Source organism: Notolepis coatsorum, assembly GCF_963971535.1.
Source record: "Notolepis coatsorum genome assembly, chromosome: 2".
In the NCBI taxonomy this organism is placed as follows: Eukaryota; Metazoa; Chordata; class Actinopteri; order Aulopiformes; family Paralepididae; genus Notolepis; species Notolepis coatsorum.
The window spans coordinates 58,143,789-58,159,230 of NC_140166.1; the positions used below are offsets into that span (position 1 = coordinate 58,143,789).

At 46.9% G+C, this 15,442-nt stretch overlaps 1 protein-coding gene across 1 annotated transcript in view; it reads right to left on the bottom strand.

Annotated features, from left to right (window-relative positions):
- ankdd1a (ankyrin repeat and death domain containing 1A) overlaps window positions 1–15,442 on the bottom strand; it is an 88,928-nt gene that overhangs the window by 48,459 nt on the left and 25,027 nt on the right. The window contains exons 7-8 of the mRNA XM_084308168.1: window positions 11,416–11,514; window positions 1,075–1,173 (exon numbers count right to left, since the gene is read on the bottom strand). Of these exons, the coding sequence (XP_084164294.1) occupies window positions 1,075–1,173; window positions 11,416–11,514 (198 nt within the window). The remainder of the gene's footprint in view (window positions 1–1,074; window positions 1,174–11,415; window positions 11,515–15,442) is intronic.

Genomic DNA, 15,442 nt, shown 5'->3' on the forward strand with positions numbered 1-15,442 from the left:
CCTTGCATCACGTGTCCCCTCCGGTACTCGAGGAGGCAGCATCACATCTTTTCACCTGTACAGCGCGATCTCAGCGGCGAGGGTCTGCGTGGGAGGGACACGTGATGCAAGGCTTCGTCCACATTGCAGCAGGCGCACCAACCGACCTGTAGGAGTCGCTGACCACAACGTCCGATCCCCACCCACCAGCTTCCCACCCCTAACACTGCCAATTGTGTTAGTATGAACGACCAGCCAAGCTGGTAGCAATGCCGAGAGCTGGGCTCGAACCCAGCATCTCCTGCATTAGTGGCGAGCGCCTTGCCCACTGCGCCACTTAGCCGCCCCTGAATGTTCATTCATTCATTAATTCATTCAAACCTTTATTTTCTCTCAAATACATTGACCCTCATTTGCAATGTTGTCGTAATATACAGTCATATTAAAATTGTAATACTGTACAAATTATACAAATTAACATTGTACTTACATTACTGTATCTACATTGTACTTACATTACTGTATCTACATTGTACTTACATTACTGTATCTACATTCTACTTATGTAGCAGAGCAATGTTGTTGTTATGCTAGATTATAAACATAAACTTTTATTTTCCATCTCAAATGAGTAGTTAAAGCGGATACACTTTTATTTTGAATGTGCAAAGTGGGCATGTTCGACTTTTATGTTGTTGGGGGTAACTTCCTGGTTTTTAGATTATATAAATTTCCCCATGTTGAGTTACTGATTCGCCAAACGGATTCTCATTTGGTTATTACAATGGGTTTAGTGTTTGGTTTGGTATTTAGTTTATATAAATTAATGTAAATAATGGATTCACCTGTTCTGCGTCAAAGTACTTCACTGAGCGAGTTTGCGGTCTTTCTGACTGGAACAGTAAAGCCAGAGGTGGGGCACAACCGGAGCAGAACTGTAGCTCACCGCCATATTGTTTTTGATGTGTTTGATACCAGGCAGAATACATTTGACGTAAGCTGACCCTCCTGTTGTAGCAGTGTTCTTTCATCTAAACGACACAACGCAGAGGGAATCACGCTGCACTTACATTACTGTATCTACATTGTACTTACATTGTCTACAGTGTCTGTGTCGATGCCGGCCTCTAGTAGCAGGTGGGTCTCTCTGTCGAAGCCATGCTGGGCTGCGTAGTGGAGAGCACTCATATTCCTCTGTAGTCAAATATAAAGACAAGGTAGGTTAAAGGCCAGAGTTCATATTCCTCTGTAGTCAAACATAAAGACGAGGTAGGTTAAAGGTCAGAGTTCATATTCCTCTGTAGTCAAACTGTTGAATGCCCACGCTGGCTCTTAGGTCAGATCGATAACTTCATAACTCATTGGTCTGCTTATCTTGACATCAAACAGCGTCCTGTGAAGTGGTTGACACGCAGAACCAAACGAGTCTACAAAATGTTGTTGTTACCACTGACCGACAAGAGACAGCGAATGCACCGTTCCGACCCCCGTCAGTCATCGACCTTAGGTCGAGTGATTGAAGTTGCGGAATCTTTTATTTTATTTGCACTGGGACGGACTCTCTTTTGTCAGATGAGGTCCATTTCCCTTATCCGGTACACATATTATCACTATTTTGCCTTAATGCATAATCATATGTCTCCTTCTGCCGTAGGGATAAAGCCACACTTCTAAAGTTTTTATGGTAAAACCAGGCTTACAGAACCCACCTTTAGTCCTTAATGCATAATCCTATTATAGCTAGGGATAAGGCCACTTATTCTATTTTGCCTTAATGCATAATCATATGTCTCCTTCTACCGTAGGGATAAAGCCACACTTCTAAAGTTTTTATGGTAAAACCAGGCTTACAGAACCCACCTTTAGTCCTTAATGCATAATCCTATTATACAGTACACGTATTATCACTGTATGGCTTTACTTGATAATCCCATTATACAGAATCCACCTTTAGTCCTTAATGCATAATCATATGTCTCCTTTTACTCCGTAGGGATAAAGCCACACTTCTAAAGTTTTTATCATTAATCAAAAATGCAACACGGGACCGCGTGGTTGACATTTTTCTCTTTAGGCATCCGTATGGATAAAGCCCCACTTCTAAAGTTTTTACATCATTAATCAAAAATGCATGGGGTGAAGTTACAAGGCAAAACACATTTCATGCTTACCCGGTCGTCCGGTCAGAAGAAAGGATACAAATGGTGGCTTATAAAGAGGTATTTTTAATTAGAAAAAGCTAGTTACAAGAAGAGACTGAAGTGGAAAATTTCCCATTCAGTTTAAAATAAGCAGAAAACAGAACATCTCATCATGCACGGCTTGTGCCCAGTGTCAAGCACCATTCTTCTCATCTCTCCAAAAAGTCTGGCTCTTGAAAGGGCAACCGTCCCTTTTATATCCATCTTACAATATTTCCGATTGGTCTAAACACAGTGAAGTCACAGGCTGTCACTTTTGTTTAGCAAACCAGAGTACAATACGTAATTCGTATGAGCTCCTCCTTCTTGGTACTAACGTTACTTCTCGTTACCTAGTGGTTTTTAAGTAACAGAAAGTCCCTTATTCCTTCAGAACAGACAACTGCTTTGTCTGTGGGGATCACGTGACATGGTACCGGGCACGAAGCCATCCCTAGGATTTCTTATCAAGCTTCCTAAAAGATCTCCTCCAGAAAACAGTTTTTACCCATCATTCTTTTAGTATTATTCTCTAATGACAGTTAATTATAAGCATGCCATTTATGAAAACTTTTACTGTACACATTAAACATTTAATTGTTATATAGTTTTTTTAAGATTTCCCTCTATAGATTCAGGACTCCCTGTTTTTCAACCCGCAACCCTTCCCGTCTGAAAGGGTTAACATTTTACAGCTCTTTCTCCTCTGTCTCTGTCTCTCTCCTCTCCTGAGGCCCACATTCCGCTGGTTCACTCCCTTTTCACAGTTTTTCACAGACAGGCCCCTTCTATGGAGACATTTAAAGGCTCAGTTCCATTTTTTTATAAGTAGAGCCATCATAGAGCTGTCTTTCCAGAGTTCAGTTTAAAGATTTATACTGGTCATATAGGAACGACCCAGGATGTCATTGTCCAAAAGTGTCACTTGTTCTGTGGCACTTCACACCCACTCTGTCATTCTGGGAGATCATTGTCCATCATCAATTGAATAATGAAGCATATAATTACATGTGAAAAATAGGTATATACGGCTATATTGGAACGACTCAGGATGTCATTGTCAAAAAGTGTCACTTGTTCTGTGGCACTTCACACCCACTCTGTCATTCTGGGCGGTCATTTTCCATTGTCTTAATAGCGTCTGTACTGGGGGACGAGATGGCGATTGTGGGGTCACGTGGCTGTGACTCTCCACACCCCCTCTGCCATCTCGGTACCTTGTTACCCTGGTAGCCGGCGGGAAGACTTGCATCTGTTGTTCCCTGGCTGGACGGCTCGACAGGATAGGGGTCACGTTGTTGCTTGGTATCCGGCGGGAAGACTTGCATCTGTTGTTCCCGGCCGATGCACCCAGGCTGTTGTCGTCTTGGTCATCTTGGTCATCTTGGTCATCTTGGTCATCTTGGGGTCGCCCCCTCTGACCTCTTGGATCTCTCCCATAGTTTGAGGTAGGTTGATTTGTCACTTCTCGGGCGACCCCCACGGATCCCCGAGAATTGTAGCAGCAGTCCTCTATTGAAGTGTGGTTGGCCTGGTCTTGTGACCCTGTCCGTAGGCCTCGCAGGACATCACAGATACAGTCCACAGAGGACTCATTTCTTTTCTCTCTTTCAGGTCCATTCAGGGCTCTCGTCGCCCTGTAACCTGGGTCCAGGCCGATGTCTCTCTGTCCGGTCTGGGAGGTCTAGGAGGTCTGGGAGGTCTGGGAGGTCTGGGAGGTCTGGGAGGTCTGGGAGGTCTAGATGAGGACCTTGAGGATGCTCTGGAGCTTGACCTATCCCGGTCTTCCTCCATTTCCGATTTCTGACCTGAGTCAGTATATTCCTTCTTGCCATTCGCTGCGTCGTCCGCTGACTCCGGGGGACCCCCCCCCCTGTCTAAGAATGCGGCACTGGTTCAGGTTTTGTCCCTTTACCAGCGCACCTTTACCAGCGCACATTGTTCACAGGCCTTTCGGACTGTTATCGCTCTTTGTTTGGCTTTATGTATGAGAATGTTGTTAGTTCTCAGGTATACCAACATCCTCCTACTTCCGGCATGTCCAAGGTTATCATATACCTGTCTGATCATGTGAGTAGCCTCGTCCTGTTAGCAATGGCTAGTTAGCCTGCTATTCGCTCCTATTCGCAATGGCTATTTCAGCCTGCTATTCGCAATGGCTATTTCAGCCTGCTATTCGCAATGGCTATTTCAGCCTGCTATTTGCAATGGCTATTTCAGCCTGCTATTCGCAATGGCTATTTCAGCCTGCTATTCGCAATGGCTATTTCAGCCTGCTATTCACAAAGTAGAGTTTTTTCTACTTAAGTTCTGACTTTAAGTAAGCATTTAGTTACTTCAAGTTCAAGTGACTTTAGGGCTCCCTAGCCCTATTAGTCACGAGTAAACGCCACTTCAAGTGGTTTCTTATGAACCCTCTCTTGTTCCTGATAGATTTTTTACCTCTTAGGCTGTCTGCTGCGCTTTGCAGACCTCTACGTCACTCATTGTTCCAGATCTCGAGCACTTAGGAGGAGTCTTGGTTGGAGAGGATTGCTTGCTGATAAGATCACACTTGAGTAAGGTTTTAACTCAAATCTGTAATACATTTTACTCCAGAGGCCCCTGACCGCAGTTATTTCAGTTCATATTCTTTCGGCTTTTGATACCTATTCAATTAGCATAAAGCCCAACTCACGGATGTTCTAAGCCCCAGAACCTCCAATCCGTTTTGACAGACCTATAAACCAGTGACTCGGCCGCCCAAGCACCACAGCGTCCTGTATGCTGAAGCTTCCGAGTCCCCACAAATCTGATAGGCCCGTCGGATATAGAGACCCTGATGCTCGCTCTGTCCCCCCGCGCCAAGGTGCTAAGCTTGATGAGAGTTTGCAGAGTCTCAATTTTTATCCATAGGCGCTGGTGAGTGTACATCTCACGCAGCTGATATGGTTGGTACAGGTGCTAACCTACCAGATGGTAGCTGTCAGGAAATCCCCTTTGCATGAAATAGATTACAAATTCTTTCGTCCTCTCTACTCTGGTTTAGAGAAAAGACGGACATCTTTACAGTATTTGTGTTGAGAAAGCATTTTGACTTGGTCATACAGCATGCATTCCGTCCGTAACTGGTCTCGGGACCATGCTGCGCATTTGGCTGCAAGACGGTTACCACCTGGTACACCGATGAATAGCTTTTCAAGCAGTAAGCCTGATCTTTGCCTAGGCGTTCCACGTATGACTGATTCTGCTGCAACAGTGAGAGACAAGCTCCCGTCTCGCACCTGTGGGATTAGTTTCTCCACCATATTTTCCCCTGGATCTTGACCGGGGATTCTTACTTCCATTTCCATCATTTGGGCCATTGAAGCCCCTTCGGGGACCTCCAGTCCTTTGAGGTGTCTCAAAATGCGAGCGGCCTCCGGGTCATCATAGAGAGGTGACCCATGGAAAATCTGAGCACACTTATGGATATAAGCAGCCTGGGTCTCCCCTCGAAGCATTTCTGGGGCCAGTTTTTTGAGCACTTGGGTTTTGCTTAACAATTCTTGTGCTTTGTTGCTTTCTCCATATTGGGTGCTGTCACGCAGACTCCTGCCTGTATGTGAACTCTTTCCTCTCGGTCGGTAAATGTCTCCGGGAGATTGGGCTAGTATGGAGTGAGGGCTCACTTCCGGTCGGTGTTCCTCTGTGCTGTGTCTCAGGGCTCGGATTGGGCTTATGGACGGGGCCTCGTTCAACCAGTTTCTTTCTCTCCTGGCTATTTCAGCCATGGCCCTGTCTAGCTTGTACACCTGTTCACGTAGTATGTCATAGCCTGCATGTAAGTGTGCATGCTTGTATGGTTCTGTTACCCCAGGGTGAGACAACACTTTTTCTGCCACGGGTGACCGGGCTAAGGCCTGAGCCGTTCCCCATCTCACGGGATATGCTGGCATAATATCCCCTGTTTCCTTTCCTTCCAAGTCTCCTTCACTCTCTTCGGAGACGTCCTCCAATCCTGAGCTCCAGGTCAAGCCCGAGGGTGACTGAAAGGTGGTGCCTTTCAGAGTAGGCCCCTTGCCTATAGGTCTCAGTTTGACCGGTTTCGCTCTCTTGTTTCGAGGTCTAGGAGGTTCGCCCCTCGGGTACCGAACTCTCTCCCTAGATCTTGATCGAGATGAAGACTTGGAGGATGCTCTGGAGCGTGACCTATCCCGGTCTCCCTCCATTCCTGAGTCCTGATTTAGATCAGTATACTCCTGTTCGCTACTTGCTGGGTCGTCCCCTGAGTCCGGGGGACGGCCTAGAAGTCTATGGATACTCCTGGCCTGAGATCGCGCAGGTTCCGCCTTTTCAGGTTCGAACGGTACTGTCGGTCTCCTGGGTGTGGATGATCTCCCTCTCTCCGCTGCTCGGGAGGAGTTCTGGGAGTTGGACCTTTCTTTCCTGGGTACGGGTCCCGATCCCTTAGGGTTCGAAGGGGGAGTGAGAGGTACCAATGCAGGCTCATCGTCCTCGTCTTCCTCACCCTCCCCGGCTCTATCCACGGCCAGGGTTATTGACTCATGGTCCGGTCCCTAGGTTCCATCATGAGACGGATCTCCGTGTGCCCTGCACTCCTTAGGCTTGAGATCGCGCTGATTACGGCTTTCCCCAACCATATGCCTCTTTGGCCATATCCTCGAGACCTGCCCCACATCAGGTTTATGGCTAGTCGGTAGGGCATGTCCTTAGTACTGTGGCCAGCATAGATTTCCCTTTTCTGCAGTAGTTCCTTTATACGGGACACCAGTCTGTCCCAGTTTATGTGTGAGGACTCTATCTCCTTGTATTGGTCTTGACTTAGTGTCACATGGACAATTTTCTCCGCGTGAAACACCTCATAATCACACTCTGTGATTACTGCCTTGCCTGGTTTCAGGGGCTTTTTGGTCCTTTTTTCCATTACCTGTTTCCTCAGGTTCCGGTAGTAAGAGCCTCCTGCCGTTACCATGCTTGTTTCCCATCTACCATAGTTCGTCAATGACGGTCCAGTGAAGGTGAGGATTGACCATGGTGTATCAGAGTTATCGGTCCAGACTGGGTAGTTAGTGACTGTTATGTTTGGTGATTGTCTGTGAGACCTTGTAGATGTCACTCTCACCCCTGAGTGTTCACCACGGGGAGATATATAGGTTGCTCTCGCTTGCCTCACTTCCTTGTGACCACGTGGTCCTGGGCTTATGCACTGCAGGGAGTGATCTCGCTCCTGCAGCTCCTTCAGCTCCTCCTCAAACTCCTCCTTCTCCAGACGAGACTGCAGCAGCTCCTGTTTGGTGCTTCGCAGTTCGTCTCTGGTGGTGTGGAACTGCTCCATCCAGTGGGCACTCTCGTCCCTGCAGTCCTCTAGCTGCTGCTGCAGGGAGCGCACCGAGGTGTTCACACGCTGCCGCTCTGCCTCGATACCTGCCTGAGACTGGGACACCTGCTCCATGCTGCTCCTCAGCCTCTCCATGTCGGTGCTGTACTGCTCCCTGAGGGTCTCGGATCTCCCGGTCGTGCGTGGCCACCTCGTCCTTCAGCGCCCCCTTCAGGGCCGTGAGCTCCCGCTCCCGCTGCCTCAGCGTCTCCTGGAGCTGGAGGTTGTCATCCAGTTAGCATTCAGTTCACTCCTGGCTTGTCAGCCCATGTTCCAGTGAACACGCCGTTTTAGCTAGCGTCACGTAGCCTCGGGCTAGGTAGCCATCCAGGGAACATTCAGTGAACGGTCGTCTTGGCTGCGCTTCACATCCACACTCCGCTCCTTACAAACAGTGTCTCTGGGCTAGGGAGCCCTCGCTTTTCTGTGAACGGTCGTTTTGACTTCGCTTCACATCCACACTCCGCTCCTTACAAACAGTGTCTCTGGGCTAGGGAGCCCTCGCTTTTCTGTGAACGGTCGTTTTGACTTCGCTTCACATCCACACTCCGCTCCTTACAAACAGTGTCTCTGGGCTAGGGAGCCCTCGCTTTTCTGTGAACGGTCGTTTTGACTTCGCTTCACATCCACACTCCGCTCCTTACAAACAGTGTCTCTGGGCTAGGGAGCCCTCGCTTTTCTGTGAACGGTCGTTTTGACTTCGCTTCACATCCACACTCCCCTCCTTACAAACAGTGTCTCTGGGCTAGGGAGCCCTCGCTTTTCTGTGAACGGTCGTTTTGACTTCGCTTCACATCCACACTCCGCTCCTTACAAACAGTGTCTCTGGGCTAGGGAGCCCTCGCTTTTCTGTGAACGGTCGTTTTGACTTCGCTTCACATCCACACTCCGCTCCTTACAAACAGTGTCTCTGGGCTAGGGAGCCCTCGCTTTTCTGTGAACGGTCGTTTTGACTTCGCTTCACATCCACACTCTGCTCCTTACAAACAGTGTCTCTGGGCTAGGGAGCCCTCGCTTTTCTGTGAACGGTCGTTTTGACTTCGCTTCACATCCACACTCCCCTCCTTACAAACAGTGTCTCTGGGCTAGGGAGCCCTCGCTTTTCTGTGAACGGTCGTTTTGACTTCGCTTCACATCGTCTCCCCACCTTACAAACAGTGTCTCTGGGCTAGGGAGCCCTCGCTTTTCTGTGAACAAAGCATGAAAGTGATTTTTGCATTGCAACTTCACCCAGCAGAATTTTCACAGTAATCACAAATATATACTCTAAATGCGACTCTTTCTTCGAGTAGAACCTTCTACAATTTTGACTTTAAGAAAACATTACGTAACTTTTTAGTCATGAGTAAACCTTTTTACCGTAATCACAAAAATATACTTTAAGCATGATCCTTTCTTTAAGTAGAACCTTCTACTTTTTTGACTGTAAGAAAACATTACGTAACTTTTTAGTCATGAGTAAACCTTTTTACCGTAATCACAAAAATATACTTTAAGCGTGATCCTTTCTTTAAGTAGAACCTTCTACTTTTTTTGACTGTAAGAAAACATTACGTAACTTTTTAGTCATGAGTAAACCTTTTTACCGTAATCACAAAAATATACTTTAAGCGTGATCCTTTCTTTAAGTAGAACCTTCTACTTTTTTGATTTTGCCAAATCTGTAATTTAATTTTACTCCAGAGGCTTTTGACAGTAGTCCTGTCTTCTTCGGCCGTTTAGCACCTATTTTGGTTAGTATAAATGCACATCGCCAGGGACGCCATGTTGAATGCCCACGCTGGCTCTTAGGTCAGATCGATAACTTCATAACTCATTGGTCTGCTTATCTTGACATCAAACAGCGTCCTGTGAAGTGGTTGACACGCAGAACCAAACGAGTCTACAAAATGTTGTTGTTACCACTGACCGACAAGAGACAGCGAATGCACCGTTCCGACCCCCGTCAGTCATCGACCTTAGGTCGAGTGATTGAAGTTGCGGAATCTTTTATTTTATTTGCACTGGGACGGACTCTCTTTTGTCAGATGAGGTCCATTTCCCTTATCCGGTACACATATTATCACTATTTTGCCTTAATGCATAATCATATGTCTCCTTCTGCCGTAGGGATAAAGCCACACTTCTAAAGTTTTTATGGTAAAACCAGGCTTACAGAACCCACCTTTAGTCCTTAATGCATAATCCTATTATAGCTAGGGATAAGGCCACTTATTCTATTTTGCCTTAATGCATAATCATATGTCTCCTTCTACCGTAGGGATAAAGCCACACTTCTAAAGTTTTTGCTTTCTTCTCATCTCTCCAAAAAGTCTGGCTCTTGAAAGGGCAACCGTCCCTTTTATATCCATCTTACAATATTTCCGATTGGTCTAAACACAGTGAAGTCACAGGCTGTCACTTTTGTTTAGCAAACCAGAGTACAATACGTAATTCGTATGAGCTCCTCCTTCTTGGTACTAACGTTACTTCTCGTTACCTAGTGGTTTTTAAGTAACAGAAAGTCCCTTATTCCTTCAGAACAGACAACTGCTTTGTCTGTGGGGATCACGTGACATGGTACCGGGCACGAAGCCATCCCTAGGATTTCTTATCAAGCTTCCTAAAAGATCTCCTCCAGAAAACAGTTTTTACCCATCATTCTTTTAGTATTATTCTCTAATGACAGTTAATTATAAGCATGCCATTTATGAAAACTTTTACTGTACACATTAAACATTTAATTGTTATATAGTTTTTTTAAGATTTCCCTCTATAGATTCAGGACTCCCTGTTTTTCAACCCGCAACCCTTCCCGTCTGAAAGGGTTAACATTTTACAGCTCTTTCTCCTCTGTCTCTGTCTCTCTCCTCTCCTGAGGCCCACATTCCGCTGGTTCACTCCCTTTTCACAGTTTTTCACAGACAGGCCCCTTCTATGGAGACATTTAAAGGCTCAGTTCCATTTTTTTATAAGTAGAGCCATCATAGAGCTGTCTTTCCAGAGTTCAGTTTAAAGATTTATACTGGTCATATAGGAACGACCCAGGATGTCATTGTCCAAAAGTGTCACTTGTTCTGTGGCACTTCACACAAACATAAAGACGAGGTAGGTTAAAGGTCAGACTCGGACTATCTGGAAACACCTCACTACGCAACCTGTAAGTGATTCAAATATACACACCAAGAGCAGAATGGAGAGATTCATTCCCAAGTGAGATTACCCACATGAAGGTCTCTGTTATGGGTCATTATTGAAGTTATTGACTATCTTAAGACCTTTGCTTAGGAAATAGTTACATTTCAGAGAATTTAATAGTTTTTTGGAATATTGAGCAGTGCTCACTGCTCAGATACCCATGTACATGTCGAAATACTTCCCAAAGTGATTTCCACGACCACAACACCAGAGGGAGCTCCACAAATCATGTTCAACCCAGATTCTGCTCAAACAAGGGACCTAACACGTTTCGCAATTATGCCACATCGATGTAGAACACTCTACCCACAGCCGTAAAGGAATGTGAATCCCTACCCACCTTCAAAACCTCTCTAAAAGAGCACCTACAGGCTACGGTGACTGCAACCCATCCACCCACAGTAACCCACCCACCCAACCCCCTCCAATGTACAGTTTCCTCCCCCTCCAATGTACAGTATATAGTTTCTGTTAGGATCTCTGGTAAACAGTACTGTATATTTGTATATCTTCTATCTGTATGTCATGTATGTAATTATGTCATGATGAATTGAAAATGGGGCACCCTGATGTAAACAAGACGAAAGTCTTTCTCTGGTCTGCATCCCCTTAACAATTGTGTGTATTGAGCCGTAATGTATTGTACCCATTCTGCAATCTGTTAATAAAGTTTTCAATCAATCAATCAATCAATCAATCAATCAAGTGATGGGTCCTTACGTGAGTCAGAGCGTTGCGGTTGCAGCAGGCTTCCAGCAGCAGCTTCATACCTTCGTAATGACCTCCGTCTGCAGACAGGTGCAGCGCAGTCAGACCGTCCTGAGGAGCAGCAGGGAAACATAGTATTATGTATAAACAGCAGTGAGCCTGCTGTGACTTAAACCAACCACTAGAGGGAACCAGATATCACAGCATGACCTAGGCCTACACTTTGACATTTAATTTGACTGGCTTGCGGGTCAAAGTGCATATTTCTTTTATTTCTTTTTGGTAGATTTTTTTTAGTAGTTTTTTTACTACCGGGCAGTCCGGTAGAGAGAGAGAGGAAGAATGGGAGATAGATGGGGGGAAGACATTCGGCAAAGGTCGCCGGTGTAATATCTTGGATATTAACGGACAACGGAACAGTTGGTTGGTAAACAAGACGCTTTATTACTACCTCAGGTGGTTCCTCAATCCCAACCATCCCTGCCTCTCGCGCCACTCCCACTTACTGTAACTGTCGTAAACATGTCGTAACGTATACTCCTCTTGTAGTCAGTTAACAATACTATGACATCTCCCTTTTTCCTTTTAACAATATCAACACATATCAATAACTTAGATATCTTTCTTTAACAATATCAACACATATCAATAACTTTGATATCTTCTCTTTAACAGTATCAACACATATCAATAACCATGACATCTCCCTTTTTTTTTTTTTTTTTTTTTTTTTTTTTATATCAACACCCTTCAAAAAAAATTATTATTGAACTCTCCCCTCACAGGTCAAGTCTCTGGACAGGTTTAACAGGTCTACCAGACCTGGTTTGGATCAGTCCATCAGTGTTCTTTGTTGGACCAGGCGAGCCATGGTTTGGGCTCATCTGAATGTCAGGTGTGTCATTCCCGGGATTTGTGTCATCATTCGCTGGAGGCCCCGCTACGGGCACCACTTGGAGATGTCGACGGTTATGCCTGTACAGAGCACCCTGCTCTGTCTCGATGAGATAAGACCTCTGTGTAACGCTCTCACCTGCCACTACTGCAGGTGTGGACCAGGTCTTTTGATTGTCCAGTCTGGTGAGAACATGGTCTCCCCTCGCTGCAGTGGTGTGAGCTCTCTCATGCCATGGCGTTTGTTATAGTAGAAGGCCTGTTTGCTCTTCTCCGCAGCATCTCGAGCTCTGATGTGATGTTTGTTCGGCCACCTTGGTTGCAGGTTCTTGGCCAGAGTGGGCAGTGTCGTCCTGATTTTCCTGCCCATTAGGAGCTCTGCCGGACTGACACCCGTACTGCTGTGTGGAGAAGAACGGTAAACCATTAAAGCAAGTAGGGGGTCCTTTTGTCTCAGAATCCCCTTGGCCGTTTGGACTGCACGTTCAGCATAACCGTTTCCTTGTGGGTTGTGGGGACTAGAGGTTGTGTGCTTAAAGTCCATGTCACAGGCAAAGCCTCTGAAGACATCACTGCTGAACTGCGGTCCGTTGTCACTGACAACCTCCTCCGGTATTCCGTGCCGGGCAAACGTGGCTCTCAGCTTCAAGATCACATGTGCACTAGTCGTGGTAGGCATGTGGAGTATCTCCAGGTATCTAGAGTAGTAGTCAGCTATGACTAGGTAACTCTCTCTCATGTTCACATAAATCTATGCCAATTCTCTTCCACGGCCTGTCTGGGAGAGGTGTTGACAGGAGAGGCTCCCTGTTCTGTGCTCTCCTCTGCTCACGACAGTACATGCAGTTCTCAACTTTGTGTGTGATCTGTGTGGCTATGCCAGGCCACCACACCGAAGTGTTGGCCCTGTCTCTGCACTTGTTAAGACCTTGATGGCCCTCATGTATGCGTTCTAGTATATCCGACCTCAATCTCCCTGGTATCACTATTCTACTCCCTCTGGTCACTACCCCATCGTGCATAGACAGTTCGTTCCTAACGGGAAAGTACTCCCTAACACAGGTGTTTATATGTGCTAGGTGTTCAGGCCACCCCTCTTGTATGTACCTGATCACTTCTTGGAGCTGCTCGTCCGCCGCCGTCTCCGCGCAGATGCTGTCTATCTTTTTCGGCGATGCTGGAATGTTGCTCATCACAGCTGCTACGTAACACTCCACGTCTGTGTCCCTACTGAGCCCCTTGTCTGCCTGTGGGCTCCTGGACAGTGTGTCTGCCACCACCAGAGTTTTCCCCGGCGCATACTCAGCCTCCGGGTTGAACCTCATCAACCGCATGAGGAGTCGCTGGCAGCGGAGTGGCACATTGTCGAGATCCCTGGAGTTCATCAGTGGGATGAGGGGTTTGTGATCCGTAATCAGTTTGAATGCTGGCAGGCCGTAGAAATACATCTGAAACCTCTCACACGCCCACACGCTCGCCAGGCACTCTTTCTCTATCTGAGCGTACCTGGTTTCAGCGTCGCTCAGTCGCCTTGAGCAGTATGCTACTGGTCTCCAGTCCTCGCCATGGAGCTGCAGCAGGACACCGCCTATCCCATAACTGCTTGCGTCTGCTGAGACCACTGTGCTCCTGTTAACATCATAGTACACCAGGGTAGGTGATGTTGTGAGGAGCTCTTTAACTCGCTCAAAGGCTGCTTGTTGCGCCGGACCCCACATCCACACTGAGTCTGCTTTTAACAGTGCATATAGTGGCTGGCCCACTGTGGCGAGGTTTGGAATATATTTCCCCAGGTAATTGATCATGCCGAGTGCTCTCTTTAGTTCCTGCACGTTTTCTGGTGGTTCCAGTTTGCTGACTGCAGACACTTTGGCTGGGTCGGGTCGTACACCATCTTTGTTGATCACCTGACCCAGGAAGTGCAGCTCCTCCTTTCTCAGCACACACTTCTCATTGTTCAGCTTCAGGCCTGCAGACTCTAGCCGATCCAGAACCTTCTGCAGCCGCTCATCATGTTCGCTGGTGTTGCTGCCATGGATGATGATGTCGTCCATGTAGACGGCAACGCCGTCCAGCCCTTCCAGCGTCTCCAACATCTTCCTCTGAAATATCTCAGGTGCACTGCTTATCCCAAAGGGAAGATGTTTGAAACAGTACCTTCCGTACGGTGTGATGAAGGTGGTCAACCTCTGGCTATCTTTGTCCAGTGGGATCTGCCAGAACCCTGACGCTGCGTCAAGTGATGAGAAGACTGTGGAGCCGCTGAGCTGAGCTACCATCCCCTCTGATGTCGGCAAGATGAATCTCTCCCTTTTGACAGCCTTATTAAGCTTCTTTAAGTCCACACAGATGCGTGCTCTTCCAGACTTTTTCGGGACTGGCACCATGGGTGCGCACCACTCTGTTGGGTCAGTCACGGCTTCAATGATGTCGTTGGCTTCCATCCTTCCATCCTCTCCAACTCCTCTTTCACTGCACTCAGGAGCGGTATGGGGACCCGGCGTGCTGTGCATACTGCATAGGGCTGGGTATTGTCCTTTAGAGCTATCTTCACAGGCTGTGTTTTCAGTAGGCCAAACTCCTGTTCGCTGGTGTTGACCTCGCCCACTCGCTTTACTAACCCCATAGCTACAGCTACTGGCCTGCTGAGTAGGTTATTCACACTCTGCCCTCTAATGACATAGAGCCTGCATGTGTATGTTTTCCCCTTGTAGCTGGTCTGAGTCATAAACTGCCCTAAACAGTTCAATCCACCCCCTGGACCACTCAGCACCTTCTTTGGCCTCTGTAGGACCCGTTTTGGCTCCAGTGTTTTGTACACAGTTTCACTTATGATACAACAATCGGCTCCAGTATCTATTTTAAATTATACAGGTGAGCTGCCAATCTCTAATGTGACTGTCCATTCATTATCATTTTGAGGCATGCTATTAACTGAGCCCAGATAATAATACTGTCCATCTTCTGATCCCTCACCCTCAGTCACTTCCCTCACCTGCTTGCTTTTGCACACTTTTCCCCAGTGTCCACTCTTCCCACAATTATTGCAGTTAGACCTCCTTGCTGGGCAGTCATCCTGCTGACTGTGTGGCATTTTGCCGCACCGCCAGCACTTCCTGTGGTCATTCTCACTCTCTCTCTCTTG